Source organism: Marmota flaviventris, chromosome 12 (assembly GCF_047511675.1).
Source record: "Marmota flaviventris isolate mMarFla1 chromosome 12, mMarFla1.hap1, whole genome shotgun sequence".
Taxonomy (NCBI): Eukaryota; Metazoa; Chordata; class Mammalia; order Rodentia; family Sciuridae; genus Marmota; species Marmota flaviventris.
In genome coordinates this window covers 35,175,923-35,195,481 of record NC_092509.1, presented here as the reverse complement: position 1 = coordinate 35,195,481, position 19,559 = coordinate 35,175,923, and the positions used below count along the sequence as shown (strand labels likewise).

The 19,559-nt window shown below is 35.1% G+C and overlaps 1 protein-coding gene across 1 annotated transcript in view; it reads left to right on the top strand.

Moving 5' to 3' along the window:
- Window positions 1-19,559, top strand: part of Malrd1 (MAM and LDL receptor class A domain containing 1) — a 658,798-nt gene that overhangs the window by 27,005 nt on the left and 612,234 nt on the right. The window contains exons 3-5 of the mRNA XM_027928635.2: window positions 11,766-11,860; window positions 11,965-12,126; window positions 17,892-17,988. Of these exons, the coding sequence (XP_027784436.2) occupies window positions 11,766-11,860; window positions 11,965-12,126; window positions 17,892-17,988 (354 nt within the window). The remainder of the gene's footprint in view (window positions 1-11,765; window positions 11,861-11,964; window positions 12,127-17,891; window positions 17,989-19,559) is intronic.

Sequence of the window (19,559 nt, the reverse complement as noted above, 5' to 3'; positions counted from 1 at the left end):
TTTTAAAAAATTTTATTGATTTAAAAAAATGACAGTGGAATGCATTACAATTCTTATTACACATATACAGCACAATTTTTCATATCTCTGGTTGTATATAAAGTATGTTGACACCAATTTGTGTCTTCATACATGTACTTTAGATAATGATTTCTTCACATTCCACCGTCCTTGTTAATACCCTGCCCCCTTCCTTTCCCTCCCACCCCTCTTCCCTATCTAGAGTTCATCTATTCCTCCCATGCTCCCCCTCCCTACCCCACTATGAATCAGCCTCCTTATATCAGTGAAAACATTTGGCATTTTTTGGGGGGGTGGGATTGGCTACTTCACTTAGCATTATCTTCTCCAACGCCATCCATTTACCTGCAAATGCCATGATTTTATTCTCTTTTTTGCTGAGTAATATTCCATTGTGTATATATGCCACAATTTTTTATCCATTCATCTACTGAAGAGCATCTAGGTTGGCTCCAGTTTAGCTATTATGAATTGTGCTTCTATAAGCATTGATGTGGCTGTGTCCCTGTAGTATGCTGATTTTAAGTCCTTTGGGTATAGACCGAGGAGAGGGATAGCTATAGCACTAATCTCTAGGGTATATAAAGAACTCAAAATGCTAAACACCAAAAAACCAAATAACCCAATGAATAAATGGGCCAGGGACCTGAACAGATACTTCTCAGAAGAGGATATACAATCAATCAACAGATATATGATAAAATGTTCATCATCTCTAGCAATTAGAGAAATGCAAATCAAAACTACTCTAAGATTCTATCTCATGCCAGTCAGAATGGCAGTTATCAAGAATACAGACAACAATAAATGTTGGTGAGGGTGTGGGGGAAAAGGCACACTCATACATTGCTGGTGGGACTGCAAATTGGTGCATCCATTATGGAAAGCAGTATGGAGATTCCTTGGAATCTGGGAATGGAACCACCATTTGACCCAGTTGGCTCTTTTCTTTGTAGAATTCTTTCCTATGTCAGAGCTGTTTGTTCTACACTTCCCTCCCTAACTCTGAGCCAACAGCCTTTCTCTCAGAATGTTGCAGACATACCTAACTGCAGGCCAAAGTCTGAAGGAATACAACTTTGATTTCTTCTTTTAAGCTTCTCTATTCCTTTGAAAATTAACATGCCTCTTTGGTTTATCTTTAAAGCTTCCTGGGGTCTAAGCTTTCAGAATTTTCTTGTGCATATGCTCATTATGCTCTTTGATGAGCATCAGTCTCTCCAAATCTGCTCTATGCTGCCCTTTTTCAAGGGCACTAGAATCACAGTTCATTCCTCAGTGGTAGCCAGACTGTGTTATGTAGATGGTGAGGTCGATTATTTACTGGGACGAATTAGTGAAAATGGATAAAAAAAATCTATCCACACTATCATTTTCTAGATCACGTTTTTGGCAACCTTTGTAGTCTAAATATGCTCATTTGAAATTCTTTTGTATTTGTTATTTTAGAAGATCTTTATTGAATAGCTACGTTGCTCCATGTATTAATCTAGGGACAAAGAAGAACGCAGTTCTTTTCCCTTTCCCTAGTGAGCTTTCAATCTAGTGATAAAGACATAAACCTTATTTTTTTAAAAAAAAATATTTGTTTAGTTATACATGACACAATATCTTTATTTTATTTATTTTATGTGGTGCTGAGGATTGAAGCCAGTGCCTCACATGTGCAAGGCAAGCGCTCTACCACTGAGCCACAAACCCAGCCCTATAAACCATATTTTTAAGATTATATATGAAGAGTAAAAATACATACAATAGCTTTTCTCTTGGCACCATGCACATATTTAAAAACCCTCAATGTGAAAACAAATCTATATTCAATAGAAATACATAAAACTCAGTAATAGTATATTGAAATTAAATATTACTAAATTTAAAGAGATGTATATTAGAATAATGACTGAAGGTCACTCTAATGAATTTCTGACAAATAAGGGGGATAGAGACTTTTACCAATCAAATTGGTTGGGAATTGCCAAGCAGATGTCATTTCTCTGCATACGAACTTTGGGAATTGTGATGAGTACTTACTTGGATTCTCCATATTCTACAAGTGAATCAGTCAAGGACATGTATAGAGTTTCAAGTTACTTTTAGGCTTTATAAACATTGCTCAACATGTTGAAATGTAGAAAAATAGAACAATACACTCAAATTTGTGTCTGCCTAATGGTGATAGGAAGAATTCTAAAGATATCTCCCAAGATCCCCCTCCACTGGTTATTCAATCAAACATAGTATTTCTGTAAAGGGATTTTATGAAATTAACTAAAATTACTAATCAACTGACCTTAAAAATCAAAAGGTTACCCTGGACTATTCAAGTGGACCCAATATAATCACATAAGTCCTTTAAAACAAAATAGGAAGGCAGAGAAGATAATGTGGAATAGAAGATTGGAAAGATTTGAAGTTTGAGGACTTGACCTGAATCACTGACTCTGAAGATGGAGAAAAGAGACTCTAAGACAAGGAATTCAGGGGCCTGTAGTAGTGCAGAACAATGACTGGTTAATAGCCAGCAAATATATACCACATATATGTGCCACATTTTCTTTATCCATTTATGTATTGAAGGACACCTAGGTTGGTGCCATAGTTTAGGTATTGTGAATTGAGCTGCTATAAACATTGATGTGGCTGTGTCACTGTAGTATGCTGATTTTAAGTCCTTTGGGTAAAAGTTGATGGGTGGGATAGCTGGGTCAAATGGTGGCTCCATTCTGAGTTTTCTGAGGAATCTCCATACTGTTTTCTATAGTAGTTGCACCAATTTGCAGTCCCATCAGCAATGTTTGAGTGTACCTTTTTCCTCACATCCTCCCCAACATTTATCGTTGCCTGTATTCTTGATGATTGACATTCTGATTGGAGTGAGATAAAATATTAGAGTAGTTTTGATTTGCATTTTTTTAATTGATAGAGATGTTGAACATTTTTCATATATTTGTTGATCGATTGTATTTCTTCTTGTGTAAGTGTCTGTTCAGTTCCTTAACCCATTAATGGATTGGGATTTTTTTTTTTTTTTGGTGTTAAGTTTTTTGAGTTATTTATATGTCCTAGAGATTAATGCTTTATCTGATGGTAAAGATTTTCTCCCAATCTGTAGGCTCTCTCTTCGTGTTATTGATGATTTCTTTTGCTGAGAAGAAGCTTTTTAGTTTGAATCCATCTCACTTATTGATTCTTTATTTTACTTCTTGTGCTTTAGGGTTCTTGTTAACGAAGTCAGATCCTAGACTAACATGGTGAAGATTTGGGCCTACTTTTTCTTCTATTGGTCTAATGCCTAAGTCTTTGATCCACTTTGAGTTCAGTTTCATGCAGGGTTCATTTTGTTACATGTACCTTTTCATTATTTTCCAGTACCATTTGTAGAATAGGCTATCTTTTCTCCAGTAAATGTTTTTAGCACCTTTGTCTAGCATGAGATAACTGTATTTATGTGGGTTTGTCTCTTTGTCCTCTATTCTGTACCATTGGTCTGTGTGTCTGTTTTGGTGTCAATACCATGCCATACAATTAACTTTCTAAAATTTAGACATTTAAAAATCAGCCCCCCCTTTTTTGGTTAAGTAGAAAAAAAATATCTACCTTTGAAGTCTAGAGACATAAGATTCTTGACTCTCCTTGAACACTAATTAGGAGTATGTTTTGGGGACACATTTCTGAACTTTCTTTTTTTCTCTTTTGAATGGTCCAATTTATCTATTTTTTATATGTGTTTACTTTTTCAATCTTACCACTATTTTCATTGTCTTTCTTTAATTAACACATGTTCAGTTTTAAGGATCTGTCTTTCATTAAACTCTTTTCCCTCTTCTACTCTAGCCTGTATAATTTTGATGAAGTCAAATCATCAAAAGACATCAAAAAGGGGCTGGGGCTGTAGCTCAGTGGTGGAGTTCTTGCCTTGCATGTGTGATGCACTGGGTTCAACCTGCAGCACCACATAAAGATAAATAAATGAATAAAGATATTGTGTTCCTCTACTATAATTTTAAAAAAAAGAGAGATCAAAGACATAAATGTAAGATCCAAAATTTTGAAAGAGCTGGAAGAAAACAGGGAAACACTTCAAGACATAGGCACACCCAATGATTTCTAAATAAGACTACATTAGATCAGGAAATAATAGCAAGAAATGACACATCAAATTAAAAATATTCTGTACAGCAAAGGAAACAATCAACAGGGTGAAGAAAACAGCTCACAAAATGGAAGAAAGTCTTTGCCAGTTACTATTCCAACAGAAAATTGATATTAAGAATATATGAAGAAGTCAAAAATAATTCACATAAAGAAATATATAAATAAAATATATAACGCAATCAATGAATGGGCAAATTAACTGAAGACATTTCTCAAATGAATTATGAATGGCCAATTATAATATGAAAAAGTGTCCAACAATTTTATCAAACACAAAAATGTAAATCAAAATCACACTAACATTCTATGTCACCCTAGTGAAAATGCAAAAAACAATAAATGCTGCAAGGATACAGGGAACAATGAATGCTTATAAGCTATTTGTAAGAATGTAAGTTAATACAGCTGTTTTGGAAACCAGTATGGGGGTTCCACAAAAACAAAAACATAGAACTATCATATGATCCCACCACACCACTCCTGAGTAAAATTAAATTAAAGTCAGCATGCTGCAGAAATACATGCATACCTATATTCATCTTGACATAATTCATAATAGCCAAGTCATAGAATCAGCCTAAATGCCCATTAGTAGATGAATGGATAAATAAAATATAAGTATACAATAGAGTATCACTGAGCCATAAAAATAATGAAATCATTTTATTTGCATGAAAAAGGATGGAATGAGAGATCATCACAATTAGCAAAATAACACAGACTCAGGAAGACAAGTATTGCATGCCTCCCTCAGAAGTGGAACTAATGGGAACAGAGATGACATGAGTAGCAGGGAGATTATTAGAGAAGAGGAAAGGGGAGGGTAAGAAAGTGTAATGGGAGGGTGGGTGAATATGATCAAAGTATGTCATTTTCATGTACAAATATGCCACAGCAAAATCTATTATTCTGTACAATTAAAATGTACTAATAAAAATAACTTTCTAATTGCCTACCAAAAATATTTGTTATCTATCCATCCATACACCATCCATTTACTTTTATTTATTTTTTTTTACTTCCACGTGGTTTCTTTGGCTTTAGATTTCATGTCTAGGAAAACTTTTTATTAATTCAAAATCACAAACTTAATACCTATGATTCTTCTAAGAGTTTAAATCCATCTTTAGTTAATTTTTGCTTATGGTGTGAGGTCTACAATTTCTTTAGCATGTAGCTGTGTAGTTATCCAACCACCATAGGTTGAAAAGACCATTTTGTCATGATTGAATTGTGTTAGCAATTTGTCAAAAATCAATTGACTACACAAGTACTGGTCTATTTCTGAACTCTCAATTCTATTGCCACTCTTTTGGCTATTACACATTTGTAGTAAGGAACTGACTACGAAAGTCTTGAGTCCTATAATTTTGTTCTCTTTCATGACATTGTGGAGTGGGGTGGTTATTCGGGGTGTCTCTTATTTCCATCTACATTTTAGGATCAACTTGTCAATTTCTGCAAATGTGGTAGTTGTAATTTAAAGAAGAAATGCATCAAATCCATAGACCAATTTGATCTCTATTGGGCATCTTAACAATTACACATGATGTCTTTCCATTTATTTAGGTCTTATTTAATTTCTTTCAACTTTGTTTTGTACTTTTCATTTCACAAATCTTTCACTTGACCACCGAGCCACATCCCCAGAACTATTTTGTATTTTATTTAAAGACTGGGTCTCACTGAGTTGCTTAGCACCTCTCTGCTGCTGAGGCTGGCTTTGAACTTGCAATCCTCCTGCCTCAGCCTCCAAGCTGCTGGGATTACAGATGTGTGCCACCATTCCCAGCTTGGTAAACTTATTTCTAAGTATTGGATTTTTTTGAGGCTATTGTAAATGAGATTTTTTTTCTTAATTTCACTTTCAAGTTTTTCATTGTCAGTGTAGAGAAATGCAGCTGATTTGCATATTGATTTTGTATCCTACAATTTGCCAAACTTACGTTCATTATAATTTTATTATTTGGTGGTTCCTTGGGTTCCTTTATATATGAGCTTGTGATATCTGTAAATAGAAATAGTTTTACTTTTTGTTTCCATTTTGAATGCTTTTCATTTTATTTCCTTGTCTCATTGCTGGATAGAAACTTTAGCAAAATGTTAATTAGAAGTGGTGATGGCAGATATCCTTGAGTTGTTCCTATTAGGGGATTTTTTTTCAATATTTGACCATTAGGTATTATGTTTAGTGTTATTTGTAGATGCCATTTATCAGGTAGATCAAGTGTCACTCTTTTCTTAAATTACTATATTTTGTGTTAAATAGATAATTTATAATGTAGCATATCAATTTCTTAGTTTTTACTCACATTTTTATATTTCTGAGTTATTTTATTAGTAATTGATTTACAGGTTATATTTAACATCTTAATTTAAAGCAACTGAATTTGGAGTAATACCAACTAAATCCAAGAGTATACAACAAATTTGATCCTATGTTGCCTTATTCTTTCCTCTTTTGTACTGTAATTGCCAAAAACTATATCTTTATGTATTTTGTGCCCATCAACACTGAATCATAATTAAAGACATCTATCAATTACATAATCAATTATAATAATTAGTTACTGATTTTTATTATATACCTCTTTATTGAGTGGCCTAGCCATTAAATGTGTCCTTATTTATTTATTTTGGTACTGGGGATTGAACCCAGGGTTGCTTTACCACTGAGCTACCATTCTCAGTCCTTTCTATTTTTCCTTTTGAGACAGGGTCTTGTTAAATTGCTGAGGCTGACCTCAAATTTGTGCTCCTCCTGTCTTAGCCTCTGGAGTAGTTGACGTATCTCACCCAGCTGTTGTGTCCCTCTTTTATGGGACACAATTCTGATAGTTTCTTTAATTCTTTAGACATGGTTTCTTTTAGTTCTTCAAAATATTTGTGATAGTTGATTTGAAGTCTTTGACTCATGAGATTTGCCTATCTCAAAGATACTTTCTCTTGATGGCTTTCTCTCTCTGTATGGATCACACTTTCTTATTTCTTTACATTTTTCAAGTTGTTTTATTTTTGAAACTGCACATTTTAAACAGTATTTCCTATGGAAATCATATGTCTCCTACTCTCCCCCTGGGTTTGTTGTTATTGCAATTTGTTGTAATTGTTTTTGTTCAATTTTTTCCCCCTTTAATTTAGTGCCTTTTCTGAACTAATTCTGTAGGGTCTCTATTCTTGCCATGTTGGGCCACTGAATTCTCCATTTGATCAGCTTATTGATTATGTAATGGTTTCAGAGACTATTTCTTAAGCGCTTGTGTCTTAGTTACTAAACAATATAGCTAGAACAATATCCCATAAACTGAGTAGCTTACAAATGACACGAATTTATTCCTCATAGTCCCAGAGACTGGGAAGTTCAAGATCAAGGAGGCAGCAGATTCAGCCTCTGGTGAAGGCTCCTTCCTGGTTCATACACTAAACTCTATTTCCTCATGTGGTGGAAGGGCCAAGGCAGTTTTTTTCAGGACCACCTTTCCCATACATGAGAATTCTGCCTTCACGACCCTACTTCCAACAGCCTCCATCTTTAAACTACTATCCTATGTTGATTAGGTTTCAACACATTTGTTTTAGGAAGGACATCTCAAATGTTCAGAACAGGCATTCTAGAACCAATAAATATCTCAGCGCTTGCTGAAGGATTCCTATCTTTGTCTTGGGCTATAACTTCAGCTCTTACTATGAAACTGATAACTCTGTCTGGTTTTCATTTCCTGTTCTCCAAAAGCCCCAAGGTCAGCTAGACAAGAGAGCTTAGATTTTCAGGTCTTTCTAGCGCATGTACAAGTTCTACCCATGCACTCATTCATCCCTCCAGATTTGCAGAAATATACTGGAACTTTTCAAAGCCCCAGTCAACATCTTATCCCCATGAGTTTTATTATTAGTTGATCATTTTCCTCAACTGTTGTACACTGCCTCACAATAGTGAAGTTAAAACACTTGCCACTAGTTGTTTTCAGCAAATCTTTCTAATGAAGAAATATTTTGCAATGAGAGAGCTATCATTATGTTAAATTTCAACAGCATTTTAAGTAATATCTGTCAAAGATCCACCAGACAGGCCAAATAATGGCAACTATATGAAAATCAGGTTTTGGCAAAGCTCTGACTGCATTTTACTTTTCTGTGTGCCGGCCACATGAGAATGCTGGATGTTATTTTTTCAAAGGTACCATGTAGCTCAAGAGTGTACTACAAGATGAGGGCAAGCTAAAGCAAATACAGCAAAACAAATAAAACTCTCTGTTTTTACTGAAATTCATTTTTTTCTTCAGTAGAAGATCTCCAGGTTAGCTCTTATCTAGAGCCCTGTAAAAGTAAATGCTGACCATGTTTACAGTTTTAAAAATTGCCTTTATGGAAGAGAAAATTTTCAGAGGTCTTTACTGTGTTATTTTCACTAATATCACCTTCATGTTTTACTGCATGTTTTATGATCTTATAAAGTGGCTCACCTTGCCCTTTGTCACTGATGGCAGACAGAAGTTGATAGGGCCACACTCAGATAGCATTTGCAAGCAATGATAAGGGATGACCATTTGAACTTATCCTCTAAGAGATAAAATTTTCTCAAGTATTATCTGGTAGTGTAGAGCTTTGTGAGTTCAATGAACAGGTATGAGACAAAATTTATGATTTGACAGAAACAGAGATTAGTAATTAGAAATCACAACTTGAAGGGATTTATATCTAAAACTATTATTTGTTTTCTGAACTCAGCCATATTTCTGACAATGATGAACATACTTTTCTCATCTTTATAAAGTTGGATACTTTAACCTTTGCCTTAGGCCGTGCATTTTGTTATGATGATCTGTTCCTGCAGCTATTTTGGGGGGAAATATTCTTAAGAACTGATATTATCTCACTGTTAAAATGCTAGCTTTTTTTATTTTTTAGCTCCTTTGAGCCAACTGCTTACAATATCACATGTGATAGGATTTATGTTTCTTCTGCTTACATTCAGCCTCATTAATCACTCAGAACTTAGGAAAAGGAGGAAATACAAGCCTTCCTCTGAATAGTTGGGAAAGTGAAACTGAAATCCCTCCCTTATCTTTCCCGAAGGTCAAGATTGCTGGGTTCCATTGCCAAAGTTATTTGATTTAGCTTTCAAAACTTGATTCATGGTATCTGTTGCCTTTGTATTTTACTCACTCACTTTTGGTGTCATGCAACTTGGTTTATGTTAGAATTTCATTCCTACACCCAGTTACTGAGAAAAATATTTTTTAAAAAGCCGTCTAGCATAAGCATTTAAGATACATGAAATCCTGATGTTTGTGTTTCTGTTTTTTTTTTTAAATTTAATAATTAAAAACATGATCACAAGATTTTTTAATACGTGAGTTTTAAAGATAGGTTATGCATTTGCTTTAATGGGTTCAGCACAAAATGGAAATACATGAATCATGTAACTTACTGAGAAGTGTGTGGTATAGAGATGAACAGTATACGTGATGATGAAGAAGGAAGTGTGGCGGTGGTATGTGTGTATAACAGGTGAATTGTTATGTGGCTTCAAAGAGTAGGAGAGAATATCGGATACATGAGGCAGTTTTTGTTATCCAAGAGCTTTATATGGTCTCTTTCTGATGGTCAAAGCTACCAGGAGTATGGAGTGCTAAAGGTGGCATATGTGAAAAACGTTTTGTTGCCGATGGTTTACCTCTTTCTCTCATAAGTAAACATGATGACTAATGTCTTCTTAAAAAATTAGAGAATGTTTTGCCAGGTAATAGTCCTCTCCAAGAAACATCTCCAACCATGAATTGAATTCTGTACTCTGTTAGAAGATGCAAGGTAAACGGAGTGTACCCTAAAAACACTTGCTCTTGTCACTAACTTGGAATTAAAGGTAGAAAGAAGATGTTGCTGTTGGATATATTTCCAATGCCATTGCTGCTGCTTCTGTTCTTCCTCTTCCTCCCTCTCATGAAAGAAAAAAGTTTATTATTAGGGCCAATGTCAGAGGAACTCAAGCTGTTTCCAGATTTAAAACTCTGCTTTCTCTTATAACCTAAACATTAACCTTCATTTAATATTTGACAAAACACAGAATAATTTGTAGTGCTATAGCATGTAACAAATGACAGTTTATATTTATAAAATGCTGTGCTTAAAAATTTAAATAATTCTAGTACAATTTGAAAACTATTATTGCAAATTCTAACTTACTATTAACATTTGCAATAATATTTTTATTATTAAGTTCCCAACAGGACCACCACATTCAGTTTGAAGACCTACTATCAATTTGCCATTCACATGGCTGAAGAAATCATAAAATGTATAAAAATGGATAAAATGACACTGATAAAATCAGTGTCACAGCTGATTTGTAACACCAAAATTAAAAAAAATATATAGGATTAATATTATTTATAAATGAAAATTGTTTTGTATATCTCATGGATTTTTTTTAAGTAGTTGAATATTTATTAACAGTAATTTAAAACTTAATAAATGCTATTACCATTTGTACTGCTAATAGTATTATTTAAACCTAAAACAATATATCCATATGGTTCATTATGCTTATTAGATTATACTTGTTTAATACGTTTGCCTGCTGCAAGAGCAAATTAATGATTGTCCACTTATACACCATGTTACCAGCTCTTCATCTGAATTTCACATATAATAATTCCAAAGTGTATTCTTTGAAGTGATTTTAATTATGCCTCTGTCTCTATGTACAAGCAATGACATCACTGTTTTGAGTTAGTTAGGGTACAATTTTGGAATAAGAATAGGGAAGAAGTTCCTTAGATTTTATAGTTTTATAATGAATTCTTTTAATGGTGTGACAATTAGATTTGATTTCCAATCCAGCTCTAACATACTATTGAATAACTTTGGAAAATATGTCATCAAAATCATCAGCATCATTTTCTCTCTCTCTCTCTCTCTCTCTCTCTCTCTCTCTCTCTCTCTCTCTCTCTCTTTGCAAATAAGAACACACCAAACAGTGGGTAGCAGAAAATAATGGTTCCCAGATTATATACTATAACCCTTGTAAAGCATTGCAGGAAATCTATGAAAGCCCAGAGAATGTTCAATATTTATTTTACGGCTTTTAAACAGTCACAGTCATTGGCTTTATCTGTGTGGTAGCAAACACAAGCATGTCAGGGCTTGGTTGTTTCTCATACTCCTGGAAAAAGCTGGGACTATTTGATCCAAGCCTTTTGAAACAAAAGCAGAGTAAATGATCTCTTTTGAATTCTTCATTGAAGTGCTTATTTTGGTAAGCAAGCTAAGTATAATGTTTGCACTGGATACCATTTTTTGCAGGGTTGTCATTTTCTATGTCAATGTGATAAATTGGGTTGTGGACTGTAGCCTGTAGTAACATTATAGGGAGTACAATCACAATTAGTTATTTCACTGGGCAATATATAGAAGTAAAAGTACTAATTAGGCCATTTACAACAGCAAATAGTGTAGTTTAGTTTTTCATTCTTTAAACAAAATCATATTGGCCTAATGTGGATGTGGCCATGAATCACCACTGGTGGCTTGAATATATTTGCCAGCAATCACTCTGACTCTGATGCCCTGACTCTTGGTTCTCTCAGCCCACTTCCTCTCACTGGTCTCCAGAGTGGATGGTAATTCCTCAAACTTGAGAAGCAGACTTTTCCTTCCGACTAATGACCAACATGCTTGTCAGGTATTTGAAAGTAAACAGCATTTAAAATACTTTGTCACATTTAGAGATTTCTTTATTGTAATTGTTTGGGTAATAATTCTTTTTCTTTTTTTCTTTTTTTGCAGATTACATTTTATCACTTCTTGAGCCACGTGAATGGCAAATTGATGGTAGGTCTTCAAACCGAACGTGGTGGTCCTGTTGGGAACTTATGGCAAAACACAGCCAAGCTCCAAAATCGATGGGAAAGAAATGTCATCAAAATCCAGAGCTCAAAGAACTTTCAGGTATGTGTATTTCAGGCTCCAGCTATGCCTTTTAAAATGAAAGTGACAAAAACCGGATTTTTAACACAGATGAATTAAAAATAAAGTGGTTCACTCAATTTGCCAGGGGCTGAGGGATTTCCAAGGACTTTCAAGTACTGAAAGTGAACACATGTGCTGGTCACCCTAAGGAAAAGACAGTTTAACAGTGAAGTCTTGAATTTGTGTAATAAGTTAAAGTGGATACATTTTAAGATATATAGATGTATCTGTAAACTATAATGTCATTTTCCAATTTTTTTTGGATTTTTTTTTGTGTTTTCCTTGCTTTTTTAACCTCCTCTTTCTTTTCATTTCTTTTCTCTTAGAATCATTTTCCTTTCAGAGTTTTCTCATGCTTTTGAGAGAAGAGAATAATCTTTGGTAATGAGGAAAGAAACTGTTTGACTTAAATACTAATTCCGAATGGTGTTGAAAGAGAGTAATTGTCACATTTATCTCATGGTTAAGCTCGATTCATCACAGTCTGTATTTTCCTAAATAATTTTGAGAATTAAATCCAATGAAAGCCTACATAAGACAAACATTTTATGCAGCTTAATAAACTTAGGCATGGTAGAAATTTTAATCTATGATTATTGCAAGAGTTCTTGGAAAAGTGGTATATATTTTAACATTGGGACAGCTAAGCAAAATTTGTCACTTAAAGCATTTTATTCCTAATCAATTAGCTTCCTAACCTGGTTTGTAGATCAATTTACTCCCCATAGGTTTCCTTTATCAATTTAGGATGATATAATAATTGATTTTTTGATTTAATAATAATTTCATTCTACAGCAAATAATCTGATATGTGATGACCTCAGTACTTGTTTAAAATAGGGAATGAATTTAATTCAATATTGCCTTTAGCTATTTTGGGTGATTAATAGGAAAAGGATAAACAAATAAGCAAGATACCTTATTGTAAATGTCAAATTACAAGATATAAGAAGGGAATATTTCCTTAATTGACATCATAAAATTACCCAAATTGGAATTTTCTGGCGTTGGTAAATTTGGCACCAATTTGTCACCAAAGGGAGATTTAAAAAATCATTTAGTAGATGGTCCAATGGCACATAGACTTAAGAGGAATCACAATTCTATAGTTTGAGACTTTGTACTTTTTTTGGGGGGGGGGGTACTGGGGATTGCCACTAAGCCACATCCCCATTCTTTTAAAAATATTTTATTAGAGACAGGGTTTCGCTGAGTTGCTAAGTGCCCCACTAAGTTGCTGAGACTGGCTTTGAACTTGCCATCTTCCTGCTTCAGCCTCCCAAGCTGCTGGGATTACAGGCATGTGCCACCATGCCCAGCCAGACTTTGTACTCTCTTGAAGTCAAGTATCTATGTGTGTTTACTGGGGGTAAAAGGCACTTAAGACATCAGGCATTTAAGTCTTCCTACAAATGAGTTATTCTTTTGAGGTACTTGGGATGCACTGGGCAAGGAAGTTCTCTAGCACCATGTTAAAAGAAGATGTTTGACATTTGGGGGGACCCTGAACACATCGGTGGCTTTGGTGAGGTGTGGTATCCAGAATGAATTCCTCTGAACAACGGTAATATATTCTAGTTCACTGTGAAAATTTGGGCGTTTGTTACTAATTGCTAGAGAAGTTTCTAGTTTATTTTTTAAACCCCCCTCTTCTTGGTCCCTGGTGTCTGTCTTTTCTTAACAGAAACAACAAAAGCAACCAAATTAAACCAAGATTGCTTTTGTGGGGACTTAGTCACATCGACTAGATTTGGGAGGGAGAATTTGCTGAATTGCCTTTTCTCTCCAAAACTGTATCAACTTTAAGGACTGAGATGAGAATCTTGTCCACACACACAAGCTTTGTCACTATTTATACATCTTTTAAAACTTCTAAACAGAGTTGATGGTAAAAGAATTCCCCAAATAACTTTATTGCTGATAGGAACAGTGCTTCTACCTTAAAGGCTGGGTAAAACAGTAAACTGTGCGATTCTGTTGGAATCCTTCAACTACACTAATCTTTTAAGACTGCAGGTATGTTTTGGTTTTATCCTGTCAGCAAGAGAGCAGATGTTCATTTGCTATTGTTCGGTGGGCCACAGAGATGTGCTGTGCTGGTAATATGGCCTGCCACCCTCTAGTATCTTATTCCTGAAAAGCTTTCGTCAGAGGCTTATTTGAGGGAATTTTGTAATCAGCATCTCTAAACAGCATTTGCTGCCTCATCAGCTCACGAGCCCCTGAGAATTATTCTGTTTTCTGTAATTTCCCCTCCATGCTGACTTCTGGTAGTTAAAAGCCCAGCTAGATTCCAGCTTAGCATGGACTTTTGAGAAAGCGTCCGGAGCTGGCTCTGCTTGGGGACTTTATTGTGTTCATCTGTAAAATTCTAGGTTTATCCCTTAATAAAATTGAGGGAGGACAATTTCTGAAAAAATACAACTATATAAACAAGCAATGGCATAGGAGGCAGCATTTCAGAAAGTTTCTGAAGACGTTAAAGGAATAACAACTAGCACTTGTTGAGCATTTATGGGTGAGAAATTATGTTGAGTCTCTTGTACACATAATCTAACTGGCCTTTCAAGAAAATCCTCTCAGGTAGAATGATGATTTACACCATCGTTAACAGGAGGATTCTTCTAAGCTTCAAGAGGTGAATAACCTCCTAAATCCCATATCAGCTTAGAATCTAGTGTAGTTTCATTTCAGATAATCACTTAGTCACTAAGCCATAATAATTTTCTGTATCATGTTAAAGCATTATGGGAATTTAGAAAATATAGGAGAAAAGAGAAAGAACAAAGCCTCCAGATTGGGTCAAATCTGTTGCATCTAACTTATTAAATATTCTTCTGTCTTGTTGGCCATGTTGGGGGAAATAATGTTAGGTATTACACGATGGTGAAGAATCTCAATCATGTTTATAAAACTTGCATATGTAAGCAGTGAAGTTTATATCATTCTAAAATTTTCAAGAAGGCAAAGAATAAAACAAATCAACTATGCAGTAGAATTCAGTTACAAATTCAAATGAAATCTGCCCCACTCCTTTGTCTGCAAGATTTTTTGAAAGTTTGGTGATGGTTGTTGCAGGGATCTTATAGGAAGGAATAAATATTATATTACTAACATATCACTGTAGTTTTCAAGTTGGTTGTTTGGATTGTTAAACTAAATGATAGTGAATTGTAGACTTTTTTTTTTTTTTTTTTTTTTTTTTTGCTGGAGCTTGGCCCCAGTTCCTTGTCATGCTTGGTAAGTGCTCTACCACTGAGCTACAACCCCAGCTCTGAAACAGTTTTTAAATATGCTGTTATCTCCTTGTAATTTTTTTGATATATTTTTTAAAAAAACACTGAAGAGCTCTCAGTAGCCTTTTACTTATAAAGAAAAGACTTAATTAATAAAAACCAAAAAATGAGTCATTCATTAAAAATATCAATTGTTCCTTAATTTTAAAATTCTACACTCACTTTTTTCAAAGTTATAATTCAAAACTATTTATTATATGAACACATGATGGGGAAAAATTACTGGACTCTTCTGATGTTTCGAAGGTTGGCTTCAGAAATAAATTGAATGCATACTACCATTGCAGACAACTCTAGTGCCATACATGTGATTATGAGTTTCTAGTCATGTTGTTACTAATGTAATTTAAGTGGCCCTATGTCTGGGGATCATTTTCCATTGCAGCTTCCTCTAACATTTAAATCAAATGGTTTGGCATTGACAGCCCCCCCCAACCCCTTCTACATTCAGGGGTCATCTTTTCTCAAAATACCCGGGGAAAAAGAAAGTTGCCTCATGTTTACTAGGGGTCAGTGCAGGCTGTGTCTGATCCCTGAGATGTTGCCAAGATCCTAACTCCATTACCCCCTTATGATTTTCTTCTGTGTGTGTGTGTGTGTGTGTGTGTGTGTGTGTGTATGTGTGTGTGTGGTTTCCCTTTCTGTCTGTGTTTGGGGGAAAAAAAAAATTTGACAAAATTTTAGAAAACACAAGAAAAGGAAGACACCACTTTTCCTAGAAAAGTTACTCCCTGCAGCCAGCTCAGCCTCTGACTGTTGGTAATTCTTCCTGAGACCTGTATCTTCAGCCATTTTGTCATATCCTAGCCCAAATCCCTGGAAAATCTTTTTAGAAAATCTATTTACCTAGGCTGTTTATTTTTGCCTGATGGACTTTGTGTTTTGTAGCCATTAGTAAATCTCCCTACACATAGAGAAATAGTTCTTCTTCTGAGAAAAAAAAAAAAAATGTTTTCCTCTTGCTGAGTCCCTGGGCTCAAATGGCAGCCAGTTTTCACAATAAGTTTCTTCAGTTATACCAAATTAATATGAAATTTAACAGAATCAAATAAGTGCAGAATATCTGTTTAAAACCCTAACAAGAGGATTAAGGCAAAAAGTAATTTAAAATTCAATAGGTTGGGCAAGAGGGTACAGGAGTGGTGATAGGAATGGAAGAAAAATAGGCTTAAGGGATCTGATTGGACATGGCACTAAAAGAGAATGCAATTCTAAAGCCATTTTGGAGCTCTGAGCATTGCGGAGAAGCAGACTTCAGGTAACACTGTTGGAACACGAGTGAGGTAAGGCATCCAATTTGAGGAGAAAACAAAGCATATTATAAATTAGAAGTGACTCCTGTTTGGAAAGAAATATGTTAGAATGACGTGTTGGACAAGAACAAAAGTGAATTTAGCACAGCAATATGATCTTCTATGGTGTACTGTATCCACACCAACAGTGGACCTAAGAAGTAGCACTGAGTTTCTGAAATAAAGGTGTTTATATTATAAGCAAGTTTGAACAATACATATGCTTTTAATACATCTGTGGATGAGATTTCAAAGAGCATTAGTATTCATTAGTGAGGCAGAATAAAACTCTACTAACACACCAACTTTCTAATAGGCAATTAGAAATTGGATAGTGACTTCTTTCCAGATTTCTTGGATTAATCATACTAGATTATTTCTTCCTGGTGTAGACTTGGGCTGGCTCCATATCACAATATAAAAGTCAGTCATTTTAACAAGTTGCTGAACAGTGCATTTTCCATCAATATCCCAAAGCTATGTGTTGATAATGGCGTAGGAGATACAAGAATACAACCCGAGGATATCAAAGGCAATACTGGGAATCAAATACCAAGAATCAGAAGTGAAAATGGGGAATGGTTGCAAGATGCTAAGAATCAGAGCCAGGAGTGGTGCACATGCTTATAATCCTAGTGGTTCAAGAGGCTGATGCAGGAGGATACTGAATTCAAAGCCATCCTCAGCAAAAGTGAGATGCTAAGTAGCTCAGGAGATCCTGTCTCTAAATAAAACACAAAATAGGGCTGGGGATGTAGCTCAGTGGTCGAGTGCCCCCGAGTTCAATCCCCAGTACAAAAAAAAAGATGCTAAAATGAAACCTGTATTCAAAAAATGGAAATTGCTAAACATATGGACAGGCCACATGGGGAATAAACATGAAGATAGTTGTGGGATAGAAATAAGATAAGCTTTGTTTCACCTCACAAACATGTTACCTTACCTTTGCCAGACACCCGTGTGGTATGGTGATGACTGCACATTTTCTTGTTCTAGAGAGTATTTGTTTTGACTCCTTTTTCTTGGAATTGGCATGATGGTAACTCAAGTGCTTCTAGGAAGCAGCATGTTTCTTACTTGTTGATGTTCTTCTGTAACAATGGCACAGTGATGTTCTTTGCTTTGTGTTTTGTTCTGTTTTGCTCTTCTCGTGCAGGTTGTCTTTCAAGGTCAAATGATTGCAACTCATGAACAGGATGTAGTTGTAGCTATTGATGACATATCTTTCAGTTCAGGCTGCTTGCCCGCACATGGTAAGAACTTTTTCTTTCATTTTGATCCTAATTGTGCAAAATAAATACAGTGCAATTTAAACATTGTCAGACTTTGAACTACTCAGTATTTTTGCCTGATGTTTTAGAATGGGATATTTTCCATTGTTCTAATACATTGTTTAACAGTGACTGGATCTATTTTGAAAGTGAAGATGGGCTATTTATCACAGACTCTGATGCTATAAAGGACTGAATGGGGCAATTTAGTTGCAGATTTGAATCATGTAGCAATGTATATACTGGCTAGTTAATTCTTAACTCTGTGCCTTTTAGGAGATTGGTAGAAACTGGCTTCCATATACTTAAAATGGTCTCCTTGGAGAATTACCTTGATTCTTTCAGTGCAAGACACAAAATGGAGGGAGAATTAGTTGTAATCTATTTTCAATTAAGACTGAAACAAATACATTGATAAATCACATATATCTAAAATATATTCTTATTGGCCTTTAACTGAATAATTTCAATTCCTCATTTACCCAGTTCCCAAAGGAAAAAATTATTATTAAAGTTAGAATTTGGTTAATCTACTAAGCAAGAATAAGAATTTAAACTAAAAACCCTATGTGTGTATAAGTCTATACACACCACAAGTATTCCTCCTTAAAATTTTACTATATTGTGGTACAATGCAGCAGAATAAAGATAGCTTTTATTTTAGTCCATTTTCTGTTACTAAAATGAAATACCCATGATTGGGTGTTTTATAATGAAAAGAGGTTAATTTATCTCACAGTTCTAGAAGTACCAGGGCATAGTGCCACCATCTGATTGACTCTGGTAAGGGCCCCATGGAAGAATCCCTTCATGGCTAATGTATAATTGCAAGAAAGTGTGTAAGAGGGAGAAAGCCATATGTTGAGACAGGAAGCAAGAAAGATGGGCTTGCTCTCTTATAACAACCCTTTCATGAGAACTAACCAGGATCCCACAATATCTGCATCTACTCCAACCAAAGGCAGTGCCCCCAGGGATCCAGTGACCTCCAACTGAGTTGCACCTTTTAAAGGTCTTGTCACCTCTCAATATTGACATGCTAGGGACCAAGCTTCCAACTCATGAACCCTTGGGTACACCATCAACCAGTTCCAAAAAATTGTAGCTATTTTGTCAAGAGGGATTCCAAGTTCTAATCTGCTACAAAAATATAGCAGTTGTGGTAACTAATATTTCAAAACCATAAAAAGATGTGCTGGCTTTCCTGAGACCAAGCAACGATCTCTGTTTCTGTATCTTGCTTGGATTTTTAAACAGCATTCTTGCTGGTAGGATAGAGCTTACAGATATGTATATCTTGTCATCCAGACCAAGACAGAGGCTGATGACAGCCCTTTCTAACCCTGGAGCACTTCAAGGTGTTTTTCATCTTATTATCAGTGTGTATCAGGTAAGAAATCACAATACCATAAACTGAAAGATAAATCATTCAAATAGAGAACTTCGAAGAGATTGCAGATTCCTCCCATTTTTAGAAGGAAATAACTGAAGCATCAACCTCAACGCCTTTTCACTAAAAGAAGATTTGGTTTATCAGAAGAGATGCGAATTAT